Source organism: Castanea sativa, chromosome 11 (genome assembly GCF_040712315.1).
Source record: "Castanea sativa cultivar Marrone di Chiusa Pesio chromosome 11, ASM4071231v1".
Lineage (NCBI taxonomy): Eukaryota > Viridiplantae > Streptophyta > Magnoliopsida > Fagales > Fagaceae > Castanea > Castanea sativa.
In genome coordinates this window covers 13531778-13546869 of record NC_134023.1, presented here as the reverse complement: position 1 = coordinate 13546869, position 15092 = coordinate 13531778, and the positions used below count along the sequence as shown (strand labels likewise).

Below are 15092 nucleotides of genomic sequence, written 5' to 3'. Positions count from 1 at the left end.
TTGTCATTGTTATTACTTGGTGTATGTGTAGGACAAGGATATGACACACACACACACACCCGGAGGATTAGTCGGGTTCTAAGAGCCTTGGACACCCACATTAGCTATAAAAAAAAAAAAGTGGTTATGATTTTAGAGGTATTGTATGTGTGGGAGCTAGGTTGTCAAGTGCCTTATATCAAAAGCGACAAGTCACGGGTTTGAGTTTGGGAATCAACCTCTTCAAAAAATTGAGGGTAAAGTTTCCTACCAATCGCCTCTGATAGACCAAGCAAAAGGTGGAAGCTTGTAAAGTGGGTGTGACTGTGACCTTTTTTTGGATGAGTATGGTAGCAAGATTGGCAAATGGGTAGAACTGATGTTGTCATGATGAAGAATGAAAAGAAACTGATGAGGCAACAAAAAAATGAGAGTAATTAGAGATATGGTTTTTGAGGCTAGGAATTAGGATTTGAAGGCCTTTATTTTTTTGTTATCATCTGTAAGAATTAAATGGTGTGATGGAATGAAGGGTTGAGAGGATATGACTAGAAGATGTAAATTTTTAATCGGACTACTTTTGAGGCAGACTATGTAGTTGTGTTATTGCGAGACATGTGAAGACGTTCTAAATTAAGATCGAGGTAGTATATCGAAGACCAAGAAGAGTGCACGTGTTGATACACGGATTTATCAGTCAAATTTGTGTGCAGTGGGAACAAGGAGTAGGAACTCAAATTGTTGACTTTCCAATATTTGAACTGAGTAGTTAGTTATCTAATTTTGAAAAGGTTTATTACATTGGTATCGAGTCAAATAAGTTCTACATTTGTGTCGAAAGTTTGAAACCCGAAGGCTGTTAACATGAAAAGTGAAATCCTGAGATGATTTCAGCTAGGGGTCACACTAAACTTAGGTGTTAGCTTAAAATAATTCTAGATTTTTTCTGTCTGCTAGTTTATGTATATAATAAGCTTTAAATTTTTATTTACCTTCATAATCTTATATGTTATGCTTCGATGTTGTAGTTGAAAGGTGCTTCCTATTTGCTACCATCAAAGAGGCTAGTACAGTTATCACGATGGCGTATGAACTAACTGAGCAAAAAAGTGAGCATTATTCTGTTTGTTAATGTTTTTCACATGCATGGATTCTCAACTCTTGGTTCAGCTTCTAGTCAGTGTTTGCTATGAACATTTTTGCTTGAGGCTAAGTTCTTTTAATTAGTTTTAGGGCTCTGTGCTTTATTTGGTTAATTGAATGTTCTTGTAGAACTATTTTGTGAGTTATTGGTGTTCCCTATGATTACCCTGGTTTTGTAAAAGTTTATGATAAAGTTTATTTTGAAATTATTCATGCTTGACTTTTTTGTTATTACTTGTGTAAGTATGACATTAATCTGCACGTTTATCTTTTTTATTAGACCCTTAGTGGTATAGAAGAAGTATTAAAAACTAACATATTATATCTCTTGCAGAAATTAGAAAACTTATATCTCTTTGCGTCATGAATCTTATAAAACAACTTTCTAATGTGATTTTTTCATGAAATTTATTATTATTTTATATGCGTTATTATGCTTTTGAGCTTCACAGTTTGGAGGATATCTTATTAATCTTTTATTTTGAATTGCGGACATAGACACAAGTGTTTATCTGCTGACTCATGGTAAACTTAAAAAGTTGTTGATAGCATTAAACATACATATTTCTCTGTTTAATAAAACTGCAGATGTTAAACAATAACATAATAGTAATACCCTTTTAGCTTTACACATTTTGAGGTGAATGAATGTGAATTCTTAACTCTCTAAACCAGTGTCAAACATGGATAAATACAAGTCACAAGGTATAGTGTTTCAAGTGTTCAACACACCATTCTTCAAATAGGAGATGAAGTCATACAATTTATAACCTCTCATCTTATCAGAAATACACAGAGTCATACAGATTTGGATGTGTGTGTGGTTGCACATGTATCTAGTATGTGTAAAAAATGGTGATAAAAGAGTTTTTTGTTAAATTGGATCAAATTTTTTAAGATTTTGAAGTTCCCTAGTTGATGCTCAGAGTCATGATAAATAAGTTTGCTGATTGGTAAGAAATTGTCCATTCCTATATGTTATATGCATACCTTGGTCTATGAGAGATTGTAGTGTTGTACAGAAATTGTGTTAAAAAAACTGGGAAAGAAATAAGGTAAATGATAATGCCATAAAACTTGTGAAAATTAATTTGCACTCTTTTATGTATAGCTTATACTAACATGTGTAGGCAAAGAATGCTTTGGGGTAGAAGGGACCACATCATCAGCAATTAGTGAACAATTATTGATATTATATTATGTACCTTAATTTCATGCTTGAATAGCACAAATTACAGTAATTCTACCTTTTTCCTCTTGTGATTCTTTTCTAGATTTGTTAGAGTTTTGTAACTTAAGAGGCTGATGTTGGTGATTTCTTTGTATGTATACTTGGAAGTTTTTTCTTAAATAAATTTTGTTACTTATCAAAAGAAAGAAATATAGAATCACTCCTTGGCATATATATTAGGAATATATGCGTCCCAACCTTAAGAATACATTTATGTTGGACTGAATATCTGTAACAATGTCCTTTTTAGGGTTTTACTCTACTACAGAGCAGGATGTAGCAACACTAGCCTTTTTGTCATTTTACGATGTTCTTCCCTTCTCCCTGGCTTTGCAACTCTTTTTTTTTTATTTGTTACGTGTGTGTGCGCGTGTAAAGATATATGTATGTACATGCACACAAACATATTTATTTATATGTATTTTAGATAAAGTATATATACTGAAGTAACAGATAAAAGATAACAACATAGATGATAACATGTCCACACAAAAACTTCATAGTAGTATTAATATTTCTTTTAGATTAGATATAATAACCCAGAAAGCACAGTTGGATATAAATGCTCAAATACTTATATGTAACTGGTCTTGCAAAACTTAGAATTCAAAGGGAAATACATTTTTATGGTTAACAAAATTTTAGTGGCCTTGAAATTTCTTATTCCACTTGACTAGTTGGTTGTGTTTGTAACATCAGCACAATATATCTACATTCTAGCATTCTCCACTCTTTCTCCTGTCTCTGCTCATGCCAAGCTCCATGCTTTTGACTATCAAATGGGAATGTCACCTAATCCATACAAATAAATTGGTTGTTTACAAGTCTTGGGAATTGTCATCTGTTATCATTGAATTTATACATGAGCTGAACTTGGTGGTCTTGTTTGAAACTGAAGGGCGGCATTCTCAGTATCTGTGTACCTATAAGCTTTATAAAAAGTGTTGAGGTTCAAGTGTGAGCATATCCTTTAGTTTCTAAAATAAAAGGTCTGGTACTTTTTTGTTGAACATGGCTAAAGTAGGGATTTTAAGAATATGATTTCTATATCTGATTTTGTTGATTGAAATTTTTTAATGAGATGGCTATTGTAAGAAAGTTTTTGTGGTATTTCCCTGCAAATTATGTCATAACCAGTTTTTCTCTTGTAACCTTGGAAAATTTGGCTGAAACCTGCAGAGATTGGTTTGGGTCTCATTGGTTTTGGTATCGTTTTTACATTTCTTGGTGTAGTTCTATTCTTCGACAGGGGTTTACTTGCCCTTTCAAATGTAAGGCCTTTTATAACTTAAATCTTTATGGGTCAGTGCACCGGAAGAGGCCATGATTTTGTATACCTTTTGATAATTCTGTTATCAGATATTTTGCTTGACTGGGGTAGCCCTTTTGCTTGGTTGGCATTCAACGTGGAACCTCTTCACTAACAGAGCAAACTACAAGGTATGGCTAAGGAAATTCTTGTGCTAAATATTTTGAAACCATCCTTCTCATTTTTCCTGTGGGGGAGGGGGTTAATTTGTGAAGTTGTGAGCACATAATGTGTTCAAGGTGCTTGTGAAAAAGCTAAGGGATAAAATCAAAACCAAATACAGAATATACGATATTGTCAGACAGAAGTACTCCTATACTTCCCATGTAATTTCTCCTGGACAGCTGAGACATTGCTGTTTAAGCTAAACAGCAGGCATAACATTTCGACTGGCTCACTTCAATGGACCTAGGGCCTGGCTTTATGGCAAATCAAGAAATCTGAATGCATGTTTGATATGTGGTAGGAGAGGAAAATTCTGAAATTGCATTATGATTGAAATTTACAGCTGATAGGTTATATCCCCACCTTAAATACTTGTTGAGGCCCTTGAGGGGTTGCTTGCTAGTGGGTAAAATTGGCTTACAACCCACCTTCCTTTATCTTTGTAAAATCATTCAACTTCCTTGAAGCCTTTGTCTCGATCAGACACATGAATGCACTTGTAGGAATTAATAACATTGTGTACGGAGTGGCCTTCGATATTTGTTGTCCTGTTGGTTGCTAGCAATCCTCTTACATCAGAGTTACACTTTTCAAAAACAAATTATAGAGTTTGGGGGAGTGTAACCTTAATATTGAGTTTTTATACTTAATGACTCTTCATGTTTGAGCATTAAAAAGGATTTTTTTTTTTTTTTTTTTTTGGTGGTTGATAATTTGATAGTTACAATGGGGGAGGGAGCTTTGAATCTAGGCATTTCCGTTGGAAACACTAAGAGGTGCCAGTTGAGCTACAAGGCTCTGGGCATGAAAAGGGAAAATAGTGTGTCTGAATTATGTCATCTATAAATAAATTATTTACTTGGAGATAGATCTTTAATTACCTATAAAAAAAAAAAAAGATAGATCTTTGATTAATTTTCTATTCTCTTCTGCAGGGTTCTGCATCTTTTCTTCTAGGGCTCTTTTTCCTTTTTGTTCGGTGGCCAATAGTTGGTATAATCCTACAAATATATGGTTGTATTGCTCTCTTTGGGTTAGTTCCTGGTCTGAACTCCAAGCTCTAAACTGAATTATCTACTTGTGTGGCTTTTAATGTATTTTGCATTGATGTAAATGTAGCGGTTTTTGGCCATCTGTCAAGGTGTTTCTCTATCAGATTCCAGTTTTAGGATGGATTATACAGTATCCTGTTCTGGTGAGTTTAGTTTATGATGTTTCAATGCGCATAATACTCTTGAGGCCTTCACACTTCTCTCTCTATATCTCTCATGTTGTCTCTTCAAAGAATTCTTCTTCTTTTTAGAAACTAGTTACACCAACGCACATGCGTGCATGCGCGCGCACACTTTTAAGACCCCAAAACTTTCCCGTTATGTGTATGACGTAAACTCCATAAAAAATTTTGGCATGTCATTTATCAATAATTCCTATTTCCTACTATGCAGAATCTTATTTTCTGGTATAAAACAATCCTAGAAGGTTTTTTTTATGCCTTCTTCACAAAACAGACACTGCCTTTTATAACTAACTGTTTCTTGTATCTAGATTTTCCCCTGACATCTCTATCATATTCAGAAGATTCCCCCCCCCCCTCTTATCCACCTATGCTGCAGACTTGTTATGTCAGATAATTTGACTGGACTGACTGAGAACTTATGCTATCTTCTTATGGCTAGCAGCTTCTTGATCGCCTGAGGGGCTCTAGTTGAAAACCTGTTGGGTTCTGATGACTGCTTTTGAAGTATGCCAATGTATGCTTACCTAATACAAACTGGCATCTGAAGGCTTGACAGCTTAGTGCAACCCATTATCAGATGTGTAAAAGCAAAGGTATAGGCCATGTTTGGTTCCACTGAAAACGGCCTGTATTTTGTTTTCATTTCCTGTTTTCTATGGGCCTCACCACCCAAAAACTTGTTTGGGTTTGTGTTTTGTTCTCAGTATTTGAAATGTGGATATGAAAACAAAATATGAGAACAACTTTTCAACATTTTTGGATTCAGGAAAATGAGTTCAGTTGCATATTTTTCAAAAACTCAACTCAAGTCAGCCCACCAACAAATTTTTTTCTTTTTTTTTTTTCACAATACAAATTGCAGATATATTTCTCACCCTGACTTCATCTTCCCTCTCTATCCAACCCTTTCGTGCTGCATACAACCAAAACCCATCAAACAAACATTCAATTGTTTGAGATTTTGTGTCTCCTATGGGTGATGATTTTTGAGTGCGTCTTGCTGATTTTGGATCATTGCTAGGTTATTATTTTTGTAGATGATTGCAGAGGAACTGTTGGTGGTGGTGATGGGTTTGCGGTTGGGTTATTATTTTATGATTTTAGTTGAATGGTCCTAGGCAAAAGGAAGGCTCAAAAGGGCTGAGAATGCTTGTGGTCCTAAGTTCAAACCTTGTCTTAACTCTATCTCCCATTTAAAAATGTTAAAATCCCACATGTTGAACCCCACTTATCATAAGTTATAAACTTTTGAGTTAGGGGAGACACTTCATGTATGTATTTTGCAACTCAAATTCATCTTTCCCTGACCTGACAAGCATATAAAACTGGCTCAGTTTTATATTTGTCCATTATTTTTGACCAATATTTATTTGTAGGTGGAAAATCTCACTCGCAAAGCTCAACTTCAAGAAATTGAGCTGGATAGAACAACCAAACAGCTAAAAGAAGCATTAGCATTTGTGGAGGATGAAGCTGAAAGATGTAGAGCTGCAAAGGATGTAATCAAATCACTTACAGCCCAAGTAAGATTGATGTTTAATATTATGGGATTTTTCGATTATCGTGTACATGAAATCTACCAGTTATGTTCCGCATGGCAACAGGGAGGAGTCCTTGTTTCCCCCTAAAGCATTTCCAATTAGTCAATTTCATCTATGTCTAGTTCCAGTTTATGACATTCAGTTAAAAAAGAAGATGAAATTAAATTATCTGCAGCAATTCCTATTTTCTATTCCAGAATTTCTCCCAACTGGGAACAATACTCTTTTTGCTTTGCAAATACTTCATTTTTAGTGTTATATTTGTTCCTTCAAATGTACAATGGCTATCATTTGTCCTGGCTAAGGCTTCATTCTGGTACATAGTTGATACTTTGTCTTTCTTCATATATCTCAATTTAGCTAAGACCCAATGGTTACTAGACTGCTTATCTAGACACTTTGAGTCAAATATGGTTTAAATAGATTAAAGTGGTTCAAAGAAATGTACAAATTAGGCAAGAACAAAGTCAATACTCAAATTTAATGAAAGCAAGGTTTTTAGTGTTTACGACCAGTGATAAAGTTCTTAAATTTACTATAGAAGAAATCACTATTTAAGTTATAAAAAGATAATCATATCAGTTCCATTGTTTCCAATCATTTGGAAGATTTTCCTATGTTCCATTGCCAGTGTTCTTTTACAACATAAGTGTTGTTGTAAATTTCTCTTTAATCTATGTTGATGACTTGCTTTTGCAATTTGTGGTGCCTACACTATTAGGAACAAAGTAATAGTTTGTTGTCTCCTGTTATAATATCATGCAAGGTTCTGCAGAGACTGGCGATTGTTGGTACTGAAATTGATAAGTTGTTGTAGGTTTGCTTGATTTCTGCTACCCTTCCTCATGAAATTTTGGAGATGTAGATCTGAATGCAAGTTTTTATGTCATTGTAAATCTGTAGTTTGATACAGGTTTTCTTTTCATCTTTTTATGATGATAGGGCATCAAACAATTTTTTGTTGCCGTGGAAAGGGAAGAGTGGAAGTTTGATACTTTATGCGATCTTTATGATACCCTTACGATCACCCAAGCTGTCATGTTCTGCAACACAAAGAGAAAGGTAGTGATGTCCTTGATCAAATTTTGGATTCAAATTCTTGTAGTGTTATCTTGCCTAATATTGAGAATATAACGAAGAAAGCTTTCGAGTGTCAGTCTATTGTTAGGTTCATAGTTTACCAAGTAATATTCTTGGCCATATGGGTTTATGCAAGTTCAATAGTTAACATGAACACCAGTGAAGTAAAATAGAGACAAAGGAAAAGTTTTGGTATTGTCTTTTGTTTTCCACCATCTCAGCTGGACTGGGTACTTATCTGTTAAGCTTCAATTTCAGTTTCAGGACACATTAAATTCAATATGTTCCAGTATACGCCGCTGTTTATCTTATTGTTAGACTAAAACCTCTTTTAAGAATTTCAATTACAGCATAAGATGATACATAATTCATTTTTGACAACAATTCCATAATTCATTGTCTCTGAAAATGGCTATTTGATGTTTGCAAGGTGTTGCAATAAACTTTGTCGAAAGGGATGATATTAAAATCCTACGAGACATTGAGCAGTACTACAGTACTCAGATTGTGCAAAATGCCTATGAATGTTGCTGATCTAATATAAGTTTTGCTGGCCGTCTTGTTTGTTGATGCATCACAGTTGTGCGGTTGACGTAATTTTTAGTTTTGCTGGTAGAGGGTGAGATGACATTCTCCTGTGTTCTGTGACAACATTACATATGTTAAAGAGTTGGATTCTCTCCATTAAGATTTATGTGATTGGGATTTCTCTGCATTGTGCTCACATTGTATGGGGGATGGGTTGTATTTTAACGAAAGTTTAGTTTCTGTAATTTGCTAGGTTTTTTTTTTGTGATGAGAATTTTGGACTAGCAGTCGCTCTCTGTCGGTTTGTTTCTCTCCTCATGTCTTTTTATTTTTTTGGTGGTTGGCTTCGTAACATGACTTGCATTGAGTTTTTACTTTACTGCTATCTATGCTCGCCATTTGAATGTGTCTTGTACATCTTATTATAACAGCCAAAAACCACCTAAACCAGTTGATGTTTTTGAACAGTGATAGTATCTCTGCATGTGCCCTGTGTTGAGTACCTTTGCAACTTGTTTAAGCCTCTGGGCTGGCTCCTTTAATTGATTCAACAGAGAACTTTTTTTTTTCCCATCTGCTGTATGTAATATAAACCAAAACACATCAACTATTACAGGTCCACAGCCATTCAAATTGAGGGGTGCAATTAGAATGATTTTTATTAATATTTTTAAGGACATTCGAAGAAAAAGGGAAGTGGATGAGGTACATATAATATAGGATTATATATAGGATCAAGTTGAAGATGAAATCTATGAATATATCATATTGCTATTAGAAGTATAACGGATGGGCTGAACTGCTCGTGAGTGGGAGTGATTTAAACATTTCTTCCCACTTGGCATTCATGAAAGTTTTTTTTTTTTTTTAGTTTTTATAATACGATAATCACAACAAATAAGAAAAGGGAATTGTGGTTCTCTTTATTGAATTACAAATTACAAGCCTCTTTTATGCATTTGTACTATAAAAAGTTTGCAGAAACTAATCATACTATCCCGTTTGGCAGTATAGTTTTAACACATTTTAACATATTTTAAATAACATTATCAAAACATTCAAATAACATATGGCATATTACTGTCTAAGTCAAACTCTCAATATTAATCAGAGCCATATTCAAAACTACTGTGACTTTGGAGTCGTAAAAATTCTCAGATGTAACAAGTACTGTGTATTCATGGTGGGCAATACCAACTGTGTGATGTTTTTATTGAAGCAATTAAGACTTTGTCTGCTGGGAGTGATCCAAGGTTTGAGACTGATAGGAGTTAGAGAGAAATAATTGACTTTATCCATATGCTGATATGCATACCATTTGAGTTTAACTTGTTTCTATAAATGTGTACATTATGTGAGTTTAGACCATAATTTACACCAAGCACTTATAATTCTTGCAAACACTAATACAAGTACACCTTTTCATAACATACCAACAATGAACAGCAGGGAAAAATGAGCAAGTGATTTCATATAAACTTAGCCAAAAGTAATGAACAATTCATCTTTAGATTTGCAAAAGGTGCACGTACAATAGGATCATTTGCCCTCACGATCAACAACATTTTGTATTGCACAAAACGTGTAGACATCAACAACAACGTTGAATGTTCGTAGGTAGAAATTTTTGGAAATCATCATTGCTTGAATTTGAGAAGTCTGAAATGTCACTTTCATCATCTAACGCAGTAATTTCATTAATAGACTTCATGGCTCGCTCTTGCGCCTTCCCCTTTAGATGCTTCCTAGCTTTTTGGATTGCATGAAAATGGTCTAGCCGCCTTTGCATTTGATTGTTCTCTTATTCAAGGCGAGCAAGTATGTTGGCAGGTTCATCTCTAGGTAACTCGGCTGAGCGTGCCTTACGAACTCGTAACTCGTGCCATCGACAATACACCTCTAACTCACACCTCTTCTCGTATAGGGTTGACCATGGTGGTTCTGCTACGGTGAACTCCACTGCGGTGGTATCTGTACTTAGTTTTGTAGGTTTGCCGACCATGATGTGGCCAACGCTTCCAAGACTCTCGTACGTGTATATTGGCATATTAACAAAATCTCTCTTCTTTCCAACCCATTTCCCTCCATAGTGGTCTGTGTATGTTTGTAGTTGTTGATTTGCTGGAACTTGTGATAATTCATTTGTTGAAGTAGATTGAAACTTGTTTCTATGTGTACGAGATGATGTTGAGGCGTTGCGACTCATAGCTTACTCAACCTACAAAGTTAGTGGTGTAGGAATAAGAAAAGAATTGTGGTACATTTATAACCTCATTCCACTGTGTATTCAATAATAAAATTTAACATATTCAGGCTTGTCATGTCAATACAGGCTGGAAAACCACGATACAAATTTTTTGTTCAAATGTTCCCAATGTCACAGTGAGATTCCCTTGTTCTGGGCAGTAGTTGCAGTGTACTGCCATGACTATTCAGCTGAACAGTATTCATGTGAAGAGTATTTATCATGCTTGTGTTTCATCTGACATGAACTTGACAAGACAATACCGAGTTGTGTTAAATGCATCATTCATTTTTTAGGGGTCTTCTGCATCCTTGAAAACAGTGCATTGCAAAAGGATGAAGACCTGTGTATTGACGTGACTGTGAATGATATGACTAGATAGGGTTCAACAGTGCCGAGCTATTGCGAACATCAATGTAGCAATGGTGGACAGTTGACCCCCAAACTCGAGAATTTGTTTTAATAAATTTAGATTTAGAATAAGGGCTCTCAACCTCAACCTGTTGTCTCCAATTATATATGTAAGTGCACAAAGATGGATCGAACTGACCAAAATGGACCAAAGTGATCTGAATGGACCAAATCAGACCAACTAGAACCGAATGACTGAATAAGATCAAAGTAGACCAAATAGGACCAAAGAAGATTTCAAGGACCGAATTGAGACCAAATTAAACTGAATGGACCGAATTAGACGTATTGGACCAGAGGAAACATGCTGTACAAAACTCGAGTATTAAAGACTCAAGATTCCCAGGAACTCGAGTTTCTAAAACTCGATTTCCACTGGGCAAATTTTTTTTTCCCCCAGCAGGGGCATGCTCTGTTTCAGGCAGAGAGGCATGCCCTGTTTCAAAAAAATTTGCCCAGTGGAACTCGAGTCTCTAAAACTCGATTTTCACTGGGCAAATTTTTTTTCCCAGCAGAAGCATGCTCTGTTTCAGGCAGAGAGCAATGCTCTGTTTCAGTGAATATAGCCCAGTGGAACTCGAGTCTCTAAAACTCGATTTTCACTGGGCAAATTTTTTTTTCCCAGCAGAAAATGCTCTGTTTCAGGCATAGTTTTACAATGTAAATGCACTCAAATCACAACAAAAGTCATTCTCAATATATCATCATTCTAAACATGTCCAACCACGCTTAATTTGCAATTCTAACCATACTACTCAAATCACAATCTTCATAGAGGTACATTGGATAGAGAATTACAAGTACATTCAACAACAATCAAAAAGTTCACATAGAGCCAATACAACGTAGTCACTTTTCCTAAGATCAGCGGTCCGCATGACAAAAACGTCGTCCATGGAAGGATACCTGAAAAACGTAGAGTATTTACGTTAGAAGACAAGATAGTAAACATTAGGTAAACATCGAATGAACAACAATTATTTAACCAATGCATAACTTTTTGCCAACCTACCTAGTGTGGAACATGGCCGCTTGTGGAAGCACCACGGGACTGCGGACATTTTCTGTGGTTATGCCCGGAAGCATGACACAGTCCACATGTCTGCTTGGGTTGACTCTCTATCAAATCTGCGTCCTCCCTCCGCCATCCCGGTTCTTGATCCTTATTCCTCACTCCATCCATCTCATTCCTTATTCGTGACTTCACCGGTCGACCTTTGGCCCGCAACAATGCCGGATTAGGCAACCACTTTGGCCCCATGGGATCCCTCTATAATGACTGTGACTTAGGAACCACAAATGCATGCTCATAAGTGTTAAGGGCATGGTTCAAACCATAACATGGGTGAATATACGTGGTCGAATTAATATGTAAATAGTCACATACTCTAATTGCATGTGAACGCGGGATCCCTATATTTTGCCATTTCCCACAACTGCATGTTTTTTCCTATAACCGAACTTCGTAATTGTGGTTTCCCCCTCCTGCGCTACACATGTTGAGTTGGGTAACTACTTGAAATATCAGCTCTTCATTGCTAAATGGCTTGAGATAGTGTTTCTTAGATTTACGCTTACTTCCATCCCACGTGGATAAGGCATATTCACTCCATTTCTTACCCTCTGACAACTCATAATGGTATTTTTTGTGCCGGTCGTGGAAATATTGAACAAGTTTGTTCCAAGTGAACTCAACCAACGCGGCAATAGGAAGGCCCCGTGCACCTTTCAGCACACCATTGAAACACTCTGATATATTGGTTGTCATTGCTCCAAAACGTCTTTCACCATCGTATGACTGGGTCCACATGTCCACATCCTCGCTCATTAGGTATGTGTATGGAAGATAATCTTGATTCTTTTCCTTACCATCCCTCCCCGTCACCTTCTTCTTCTTCCTAATGGCCTCAATTTCCACCTGCTTAATGGAGTCCATTATGGTAGCAAATTTAACTACTTGACTAGCATATCCCGCTTTCAACGCCGCTGACTTTAGAGTCGAGTTCTGAAAATGGGTGTTGAAGTTGCTAGCAACATGTCAAAGACAATATCTATGAAATACCCCTGCTTTTCCATCATCCCTTCTAGGCAAGTTTGCAATGGCGTTTTTGATACCGAGATGTCGGTCAGAAATTATGCAAATGCCATCGTCAGGTATCAGGTGGCCAATCGTTTCTCTGAGGCATCGTAAAAACCACCTCCAACTGGACCCTGACTCACAATCCACAACAGCAAAGGCGAGAGGGAATACCTTGTTGTTAGCATCGGTTGCCATTGCGACCAACAACTTTCCCTGATATTTACCATACAGATGGGTCCCATCAATATTGATAACCGGCTTGCAGTATTTGAATCCTGATATGCATGGACCGAAAGACCAAAACACATAACGCAACAATACGGTGTGATCTTCATCGGTGGGTGTGACACGATAGCAAAACTGGGTAGTCGGGTCCTGATCAATATACGCCATTAACAACTTTTGCAACCTTTGGTAAGATTCTTCCCAATCTCCAAACATAAGCGCAATCGCCTTTTGTTTCGCATCCCATACCTTGTAGTAAGAAGGCTTATGGCCATTATATTTTGCCTCTATCAGAGATCTGAGATGCTTAATTTGAGTGGTGTGATCCTCACGTAACTTGTTATGGATTTCTGCTGCAATAAAATTACAACTCATCATTGTACCATCATTTCGCACCCCAGTCGGTATACACGTGTGAGGACCCACATATACGGTGACCATTCATAGATTTTGGAGCTCGGGCTTTATAACTGCGTAGACATACCACTTGCATGACTCATGCACGCATTTCGCACAAAAATTTTTCCTCGTCGACCTAGTGATCTTAAAGTGTTTGTTTTCCTTGAGGGCACAAATTGTTAATACGCACTTCACCTCCACTATACTGGCAAAAGTCAACCCTTTGCACAAATTCATCCCCTCTCTCCAAGTAGACACAATTGGCACCTCAATATGCGAAGGATCAACCATATTTTCCCAAGTATTTGCAGAGAATGACAACGCAGGAGGTGCGTAGGCAGGAATTGTGTTTGTAATGTTTTGGACACTAATAACATTGTCTGCATCAGGTTCAGTACCGTCCAATGTCTCATCGTCATCAATGTCCCTCTCAAAGTCCTCAAAGTCCCGAAAGTCCCCTCTGTCAATCATGTCTTTATACTCATCTTTATCGGCAAAATATTCACCGTTAATGGCAAGATTCTCATCAACATAGTCGTCATCATCATCGTTATCATCATTGTTAACGGCAGTAGTCTCATCAACGTAGTCGTCGTCGTCGTCGTCGTCGTCATCATCATCATCACCACCATCGGCATGAACATTATTATCCTCTACATGTGTAGAATACTCATATTGAGTATCCGGAATCGTAACTTGTAAGCTTGTGGTTGTTTGTTGGATATCCTCTTGCCATCCTGCACGTGGCTCCAACTGTATGTACAACTCAATGTTACTTACTTCAGCTATACTCTCTAACTTGTCAAACATGATCTTTACATGTCTATCTATTTCTATTACCATATACTTGTAATTAATACGATGCTTGAAGATTTCATTTGGCATACGATAAGTAACTTGTATGTTGTGCGTATCAGGATTCTTACACAACTCTTCCATGACGAACATCTTCAATTCATCAAGGGTTTTCAACCTATGATCAACTTGGGCATAATAGGTCTTCATACCCGGCCCCTCAAATGGCAATCTCTTGTTCGCATTGGGATTGATAAGCGGACCACCGTGGTATATGATTATAACAATATCAGGCATTATGAACCTGTTCAAGTCAAGTCCTATGTTAGTTAAATCACATAGTCGTAAAGTGAGGGAAAAAAGTAATGCAATCTTACCAATGAACATATTCAAGCCAGGTTATAGAGTGCCCATTAATATCTAAAGGCCAAGACGTAAACCTTCTAATCCTAGTGGATGGAGAGACGGAATTATCTATTACTTCATTGTGTGGTGACCTATAATGCCTAAAAGGGTTCTGAAAGAACTAGGTGGGTAGAGGAGCATGATTACATACCCATTCACTACATTCATTCACTACCCATTTTATACCCAAACCAATGATAAATAAAGTAAAAAAAACTTGAAAGATCATGATAAAAATAAAAGCCTAGAAATGATGAATAAAATTTTGATAATTACATACCCATTCCCATTCATTACATTCGTTCACTACCCATTTCAT

General features: G+C 36.6%; 1 protein-coding gene and 1 long non-coding RNA gene across 3 annotated transcripts; both read left to right on the top strand.

The window, feature by feature from the left end:
* The first annotated feature begins 1012 nt into the window (after positions 1-1012).
* LOC142617414 (vesicle transport protein GOT1-like) lies at positions 1013-5860 on the top strand. 2 transcript variants are annotated; one of them, XM_075790285.1, is made up of 6 exons: positions 1013-1088; positions 3533-3624; positions 3713-3793; positions 4763-4860; positions 4947-5022; positions 5504-5860. In XM_075790285.1, exons 1-6 carry the CDS (start codon positions 1061-1063, stop codon positions 5534-5536), a joined length of 408 nt encoding a protein of 135 aa, XP_075646400.1. In that variant the 5' UTR covers positions 1013-1060; the 3' UTR covers positions 5537-5860. The 2 variants fall into 2 exon arrangements, with proteins under 2 accessions (XP_075646400.1, XP_075646401.1); XM_075790286.1 differs by having other exon boundaries at positions 5507-5851.
* Positions 5861-6446: 586 nt separating this feature from the next.
* LOC142618081 (uncharacterized) lies at positions 6447-8560 on the top strand. The gene is made up of 3 exons (XR_012841152.1): positions 6447-6587; positions 7548-7667; positions 8116-8560. It is a non-coding gene; the product is annotated as an uncharacterized LOC142618081 (long non-coding RNA).
* Positions 8561-15092: the final 6532 nt, after the last annotated feature.